The following is an 8,769-nucleotide window of genomic DNA, read 5'->3' on the forward strand; positions in this document are numbered from 1 at the left end:
TGCACGCACCACCTTTCCGTTATTTATTTGTACAATTTTTTGAAACAAGTTATTTCTTTAATTTCACTTCACCAATTTGGATTATTTTGTGTATATCCATTACATGAAATCCAAATGAAAATCCATTTACATTACATGTTGTAATGCAACAAAATAGGAATAATGCTAAGGGGGGTGAATACTTTTGCAAGGCACTGTAGGCCGACTCATAGCCAGAGAGAGCCAGGAAAAAGGCTGACTCATAGCCACAAAGTAGATGTCCTAACCGACTTGCCAAAACCATAGTTTGTTAACAAGAAATGTGTGGAGTGGTTGAAAAACAAGTTTTAATGACTCCAACCTAAGTGTGTGTAAACTTCCGACTTCAACTGTACATATCGTATCGGCACCTAAGTATTGTGATAATATCGTATCGTGAGGTCCCTGGCAATTCCCATCCCTAACACTGACTTATCCTAATGACCAACTGACAGAGAACCAGACCGACCACATTAATGAAGACAGCCCCAACACTCTAGGCTAAGATATAGAAGTGGGAATGTCAGCACTATTGAACTGAAGTGCACAATCAGAACTGACCCACCCTTAGAGCTAGAATCTTTAATTACATTTTACATTTACATTTTAGTAATTTAGCAGATGCTTTTATCCAGAGCGACTTACAGTAATGAGTGCATTAATTTTTTGTACAAAATGTTTTTATTGAAACAATAAAAAGGAGGCACCCCACCTCTTTGGTAAAAAGCTGAGGGATAAGTCTGGAGAAATTTTACCACTCTCAAATTCATAGACAGAGCTATGGATGCAATGGCTGACCATCCATAATATTACAATTTATAGTTTTAACCATATTTTGATATTTTTTGCAGCACTTGTTTACATTTACAGTACATTGTTTACAAACATTGGAGTAAAACAAGCATATATTTTGGGTTCTGATGGGGTACGACAGTTGAACTAAGCTCATGAGGCATTTATGTTATATTCTTCAAGACTCAATTGGTATATATCATTCATTTATATGTCAAAAAATGGATCTAGCAACTTCTAGCTTTAAAAAGCCTTCCCACAACAAGTCAGTCTAAGGACAGCCAGACAGTGCTAAGGATGAAAAACGACCTCCCCTCCAGGGTTGCTTCTGTTGGCCTCTCTGTTTCCCTTACTTCTCATTATTTAGCAGGAAGGGTTATGTTTGGGCAGGCTGTACCCAAAGCTTGTCTGGAAGTATGTGCTGCCTCCATACCTCTGAAGGTGGAGAGAATGTCTTTATGGTTCACAGCATTAAAGGTAGACTCAGCGATATGACATAGATGCAGAAAGTAAACCGCATATTGGGTCTATTTCCACAACAACTAAGAGCGTTGATGCGCGAGGCTCATCTTCTCTGCTGTTTTGGTGACCTGGCTTCCACGCCGTGAACAACGTGAAGCGAACCCGTGCACATGTTTGGAAGCGAAGTCAGTGTGACTGTGAAAGCGAAGTCTTGCATCTCACTCATCTCAATATCTATGGTGCTGCTTGTGGCGTCATTTCGCTGAGTCTACCTTTAAAGGCATACTTCAGGATTTTGGCAATGAAACCCTTTATTTACTTCCCCAGAGTCAGATGAACTCATAGATGCCATTTGCCATTTCTCTGCATCCAGTATGAAGGAAGTTAGAGGTAGTTTCGTGAGCCAATGCTAACTAGCATGCTAGCTGTTACGATACACTTCCTCATTGCGCTAGTTACCATAGGCTTCCAGTCATTGCGCTAATGCTAGTAAGCAATTGCGCTAATGCTAGTTAGCAACTTCCTTCAAACTGCAGACAGAGACATAAAAATGGTATCCACAAGTTCATCTGACTCTGGGGAAGTAGATAAAGGGCTTCTTTGCCACAATCCCAAAGTATCCCTTTAAACACTCCCCAGATAATTTCTTTAGATATGTAAATGACTCCTTTTTTATATATATGCTCTTTTATCTGAACTTAAAATAATCAATTTCCTATGATGTACCCTTTAAGGGTAATGAAAGCCCATGCAGTTGATCAAAGTGTGCAGAGGGTGTCAGTCTGCCTGTTTTCCTGAGGGATGCATAAAGGTCCATGTAGTAATTCACTGTGAAGTCTTTCTATTGCCTCTCTGTATGACCTCAGATAAGCATCAGCACATTCTGCAGTTCTCCCTCTGCTTTGTCATCTCTTGTATTTTAGTAGGTCAGAGCTGTAGAGGGAGAGCAGCAGGAGGAACCACACGGCTCCATCCTGCCTTCACTCACATAGAGCACGTTAAATATTGATAATGTTCTTCACTGGTCATTCATGTATCCGCAAACTTCCTGCCCTCAGATAGGTTTCCGCACTGGGGGCGTGTCTCATAGGCTAGGCTACTATTCGTACCATTTGTTCTCTCAGTTTGCAAATTGAATGTTTTATCCCATCATACTAATCCTGCCATTCTTCTGCTCCTGTCCCCAATCTTCAACCTTATTCTGTTCCTCTATTTTTCTCTCACTACCCCTTCCTTTATTCTCTCACTCCCTCTCCTTTCTCCGTTCCTGTTCTAGGGTAATAAAGGGGGTGTGAGTGCGCGCATGTCTGTGTTTGGTCACACCATCTGTTTCTTGAACTGCCACCTGCCGGCCCACATGGAGAACTCGGAGCAGCGCATGGAAGACTTTGAAAGCATCCTGCAGCAGCAGCAGTTTGAAGGCCAGGCTGCCACAGGGGTGCTCGACCACGAGTTAGTCACTATATATATGAACGCACACACTCACTTAAGTTTGCACCCAGGCACTTGCACAAATAAACAACAGTGTAGCTGCTGATCTGACTTTTTTCGGACCTTTTTTAAATTTTCATTTTGGACCTGCTAAAGGTCCCGAAACTTCTGGTCATGTGTGAGATTCTCTATGTAGATGTTTTATGTAGCTGCTGCTCACTCTGTGACGAGGTGTGAAAGGAGGAGTCAGGCGCAGGAGGTAAAATACCGAAGTCCAGAGTTTCAACCGTTTGCATAAATCAAACGCTCCAAGCGTCAAACGAAACTGTACAAGGGAAAACATCCACCTTGGCAATAACACAGTGAAATGTAGCTACACGCTCTCACAACAAACAATCACTCACAAAGACAAGGGGAACAGAGGGAACACTTATACACATACTAATTAGGGGAATGAGCACCAGGTGTGTGTGATTGACAAGACATGACAAGTGGAGTGATGAGAATGGGATCGGCAGTAACTAGTACTCCGGTGACGACGAACACCGAAGCCTGCCCGAACCAGCAGTGGGGGCAGCCTTGGCAGAAGTCGTGACACACTCTGCTACCGCTTCCCCCTCCTTCCTCCCTGCGGCGATGATCGGACGTCTTTGTCTTGTGTAGCCTAGTCTACAAACTCTGGCGTGTTGTACAATAAACATTACTGACATGTTGTACAATAGACATTACCAACGTGTTGTACAATAGACATTACCAACGTGTTGTACAATAGACATTACCAACGTGTTGTACAATAGACATTACCAACGTGTTGTACAATAGACATTACCGACGTGTTGTACAACAAACTACTGTCTGTTGTAACAGTAGGCTATTGCTAACATAAGCACAACACAAACAGGCAGTCTAAATAGCGATTGCATTTTATTTTTTCATCGACATTGCAATCATAAGAAAGCATACGGTCCACCCTCCCTTGTATCCAATAAAGATATAGAGGGTGTAGTTACGGTTACACTAAAAGGAGTATCTCATTTAGCCATCAATATACCTAACCAAAAGCAAATATTTTGTGTGATTTAGAGAACATACCTTATTGTTAAAGGCATCTTTACAGTTCCGCTCTCAGTCCACTATTCTCCTCCTCCACAGTGTGGTGTTCTGGTTTGGAGATCTGAATTTCCGCATTGATGAACTGGAAATTCCGGCAGTGAAAGCAGCCATTGATAACAACAAACTCACCATGCTGTGGGAGAAAGACCAGGTGAGATGCATGTTCAAGATGAAGGCCCACTATGAAGTCTTAAACAGAGAGTGTAATGTGTAGAGGATGCCACTAGAAGGCATTCAGAGACCAAAATAAAAGAGACACTTCATTTAAACCTTATTCACTGTTATCCCCCATTCTACAGCTGAACATGGCCAAAGACAGCGAGTCGGTGCTGGGGGGATTTCTGGAGGGGCCTCTCAAATTCCCCCCCACTTACAAGTTTGACGTGGGGACAGATACATACGATACAAGGTTTGTGGTGACATGGGGGTCCACCTTTCACCTCTTTGACGTAAAGATCAAATGAGATGAGTGTTCTGATCATCACAGTTCTTAACCCACCTGCTCTCTCTTTCTATCTCTCTCAGTGGGAAGAAGCGTAAGCCTGCGTGGACAGACAGGATCCTGTGGCGTCTCAGGGCCACAGCTCCCTCTGGGCCGGCCCCTAATGCTGGTAAGAGAGGCTCTATTTTAGGGCTGAGCAGCGGAATCAAGGTCACCCAGCACTTCTACCGCAGTCACATGGAGTACATGGTCAGCGACCACAAGCCTGTCTCCTCCATATTCACCCTCCAGGTGAGACACAGCCCCTCTCTCTCTCTCTCTCTCCCCCCCATGTCCCACTTGTCAACTGAGTTGTGACATGCACATAACTTTACCCAAAACGCCCCTGTAACCTGTAATAAACAGATTTCTACAGACTGTATGTTGATGCTGTATTATATTGGAGAGAGATGTTGATGTTTTGTTCTATTGATTATCTACCGTGATGATATTGACCTCCAGAATGCTGTGTGTAGTTCCCCTATAAGGTGGACAACGCCCTGGTGACGATCATGGTGGAGGATGAGTGGAACAGCATTGCAGATGCCACGTGCACATTCAAGGCTGCGCCTAATTTCGCTCGTAGCTCCTGGGACTGGATTGGGCTGTACAAGGTTCTCACTCTCAACCTTCTAGTGTGGATTTCAATTATTAACAAAGCTTGAAGTAACCCAGATAATGTGTCATGATAAAGTAATAATTAGCTAAGACATTAAGAGTTTTTGTAAAATCAGGAATTGGTGTTGCCTTTGCCTCCCCAGGTGGGATTCAAACACCATAAGGACTATGTAGGCTATGTGTGGGCCAAGCAGGAGGAGGCTGATTACCATAGAGTAGAACACGAGGTAAGGGCGACTTTTAATAACACACATAAATGAACTGTAGAACCCTGTCATGGTACTGTATCTTTATGTGTTTTGACTCTTCTCTCCCTCTTTTTCTGTCTTTACCTCTGCAGGTGACCTTTACTGAGGAAGAGTTGCCCAAGGGCTCAGGAGACTTCATCTTGTGTTACTATAGCAACAACATGAGCACCCTCGTGGGTGTGACAGAGCCTTTTCAGGTACTTACAATGATGCTGTCTGGTTTTTATGGTAAATATATAAAACATTGAAGTATAATGGGATTGGTCATTTAACTCTACATTGGTTATTCCACACCCATCCCCACTCCTTCATTTTGATCTTCACCCTTTCCTGTGCTACTTCCCTATGCTCTTCTTTTCCTTGATCCTTCTCTCTTCCTTCTCTATCTCTTCCTCCTCTCCTTCATCTCTCCTCTACAGATCCAGCTGCCCACATCCAGCCCCGCCGGTAGCCCCTCTGACGACAGCTCTGATTTCACCTCTGAGGATGACAGCACCGTGGTTGGTATGAAGACCATGTCCCGCAGTCCCAGCCCCCGGAAAAAGAAGCACAGAGCCCGACGCAGCCATAGCCGCAGTCCCAGCCACAGCCGTAGCCGCAGTGGCAGCCCTGCGCTGCCCGAAATGAAGGGCCTCAAGCTGCAGCTTGGCTCGGCCCACAACACCACAGATGGGGTGAAGGAGAAGGCCTCAGCTGAGGCTGGGGATAGAGGGTTGTGATGGAGCCCCTGTTATCCAGCTCTCACATGACCAACTCTGTGTGGTTTCTTTATACATGATGCACTGTACTGTATTGTATGTTTCCTTTATTGAAAATGTACATTTTCGGGTGCCATTTGTTTCAGGACTGGGGTTAGGCTTCTGGTACAGGAAGACTACTTTGTCTTGTGTGATTTTTCATAAACTGTTTTCAAATGTATATCTCCCAGTAGATTCTCTCATTCCTCTCACACTCTCTCTCTCACTCTGTCACTCTTCCCTCTCAGGCGTAGAAAATACAGGGAGCTTTTGGCTGATTTTAAGAGATCCTTACATGGCAAATCATTTCCAAATCTCAGGCAGAGGGAATTGGCCACCAAATTCATTTTGGGTCCATATCGCCAGTTGTTTCACAGATATTTTGAAGCAGCATAATATTTAGCCCTCGTTATCAGCCCTGGTGGCTTAGTCAGCAGGGTAGCATGTGTGTGAGCATGAGCCAATGCTGTCTTTTGATGAGGTGAACGATTAGTTTGACTCCCAAAGGGAACATTCCTCGCAAATAGTAATAACCCGGCCCACAAGTGGTTTTTCATTTGAGTTTTGGGTCAAAAAAGACTGTAGAATTTCAAGGAATTCAGCAACAAATGACTTTAATTTAGTAAATCTGTTCCAAAGTATTCCCACGAATAAAAGAGACATGTGGTTGGGTTTCAATGTAATCAAGGTATGAAATTAATGTTATTTTCAAATACAATTAATTTTTGGGCTTAGTTGTGGTTAGTTTGCAGTGTACTAATTATTATAATTATGCTCCCGACCATCCGATCCGACAAAAATCAGCCCGCGGCTGAATCAAGTTGCCTACCCCTGCCTTAGGAATTGGGCCAAGGAGATGAAAATAGAGAAATGTGATTCCAATAGCATCCTTTGTGTTAGACAGAGTTCTAAATGCTAGGTGTAGTATATGGGTACCTGCCCTTCTTCATAGACTCTTGTGAGTTGTGAGCTCACCTCTGAGCGGCAGGTCTTTGTAAAACTATCCTAAGGCTTGACTGCATGGGTCACTTAAATGCCATGATGAAAAAATAAGGTAAAACATTTTCACCTTCAGGGTACTGGTGTTTCCAGTTCTCTTATTTTCTTCTCTGCTCTTCACCTCTCTTTTTTCCTCTTTCTCTCTCGCTCTCGTGTCCCCTCTCTCCCTTTTTCTCTATTGGTGATGGTGATTAGCTAAAACTGTTCTGTCACTAGTAGTGATGTGTTGGATTGTTAGCCTGTGACCTCCAATGTGCCACCCTAGACACTTTGTACCTATGGGCTGTTAGCTTAGGACAGTGTGTGCTGTTGTACTGAAATTCATTGTGTGTGCGTTCATGTATGTATGCCACTGTATGAGTGTGTTTTATGAAAGGGTGTGTGTGTGTGTGTGTGTGTTTTTTGGGTTTACAAAAGTGAGTGTGTAATTGTGTATGACTGATAGTGATGTGTGTATGCGCTTGCATGGTTTTCTGGACATACTGTACATTCCGGTACTGTGATTTTGTGCCGTTAAAAGTGCTGTTTTTGACTAGTCTTTGTAAAATAACCGGCTGTTGAGAAGTGTTTGGAAAAAATGTTATAATGACAGTGTAAACACAAAATGATATGCTAGATATAGTAGCTACACAAGGAAAATGAAAGACTGAAATAGTTTGCTTGCAGAACAACAAGACAATTTATTTCATCCTATTTAAATGATACAAAATACACTGTAGATGGTGTGAAGCTCATCCAAGGTAAATGATCAGCGCTGCATATGAACAAGTGAACTTGGTTTTTTGTTGTTGTTATCCATTGATTATGTGTATCAATTAATATAACTGAATTGATCCAAAGTATGGTTATAGAAAAGGTGATAAGGAAAGATCTGAAAATCTAATTCAATTGTCTTTTGTTATTTTAGTCTTTGGAAATGTCTCTCTCCCACACTGTATGTGGAATTTAAAATATATGAATAAGGAATGTTATTGAAAGCTTATAATGTATTTAAAACAGATTAGAGTAGGCTATGCACTGTATGTAAATGACAAATATCAAATAGAGAACATATGACAATCAATGTCAAAATATTATGCATTTATTTTCTTATTTTATTGTGTCAAATGAGAGCCTGAATTATGCTGGCAAGTGTGGGAGAATCATTTTAAAGCAAAAGGGTTTGAAGTTCAAGTTCTATTTAATTGAATAGACTATATAGTGTATACATATTTGTTTTATCTTTATTTTACTTTTATATTTATTCATGCACACAACATAGTTTTATGTGGAGGCAAAAATAAACAACCTCTTTTCAAAAGTCATTTTTAGTTAACTGTATTGGCTCTGCAAGCTTGTATGTGATTGGGATTAAAACATCTGGACAACATTACAGAGGCTTGAATTGGCTAGTTGTTGAATGTTGATATTAGAGAGCAGGGTGTGGACCCATCCAGGGGGGTCAGGGGGTCAGGGCACAGAGGGGGAACCCCTCTGCTTTCCAGGTCAACACCTCTGTCCAGGTCAAAAAATAAAACCCCTCTTTAAGCTGTATAGCTGGTGTGATCTCTGAGTCTTTCTTGTTTTCAGTCGGCCAGATCAAAGAACATTGACCACCCTGATAAGGAACTTATTTTATTGCACTACATTGATGTTGTTGCAGTGATTTGTAAGAAAGAGCTCTATTATAAAACATACAATGCTCAGACACCTCATTGTATTGGGGGTGTTTGGTTACAGAGGAGAAGACCCCTAGACCCCTTACAAAGGAGGCATACGCTATGAGGTACTTTCAGTGTTGGTTATTAAGGAACAAAAACCAGGTCAGATCTACAATAGTCATTGTAGGAAGCATTAACATTATTTTTTTATTCTACCAACATATTTCCTA

The 8,769-nt window shown here is 42.1% G+C and overlaps 1 protein-coding gene across 1 annotated transcript in view; it reads left to right on the top strand.

The window, feature by feature from the left end:
* Window positions 1–8,425, top strand: part of LOC311144624 (inositol polyphosphate 5-phosphatase K-like) — a 45,347-nt gene extending 36,922 nt beyond the window's left edge. Inside the window, exons 6-13 of the mRNA XM_084180668.1 lie at window positions 2,549–2,724; window positions 3,856–3,967; window positions 4,116–4,225; window positions 4,342–4,549; window positions 4,774–4,911; window positions 5,059–5,142; window positions 5,256–5,360; window positions 5,583–8,425. Of these exons, the coding sequence (XP_084036794.1) occupies window positions 2,549–2,724; window positions 3,856–3,967; window positions 4,116–4,225; window positions 4,342–4,549; window positions 4,774–4,911; window positions 5,059–5,142; window positions 5,256–5,360; window positions 5,583–5,882 (1,233 nt within the window). The 3' untranslated portion in view covers window positions 5,883–8,425. The remainder of the gene's footprint in view (window positions 1–2,548; window positions 2,725–3,855; window positions 3,968–4,115; window positions 4,226–4,341; window positions 4,550–4,773; window positions 4,912–5,058; window positions 5,143–5,255; window positions 5,361–5,582) is intronic.
* The last annotated feature ends 344 nt before the right edge of the window (window positions 8,426–8,769 follow it).

This window comes from Coregonus lavaretus (genome assembly GCF_964263955.1).
Source record: "Coregonus lavaretus genome assembly, chromosome: 17".
NCBI lineage: Eukaryota > Metazoa > Chordata > Actinopteri > Salmoniformes > Salmonidae > Coregonus > Coregonus lavaretus.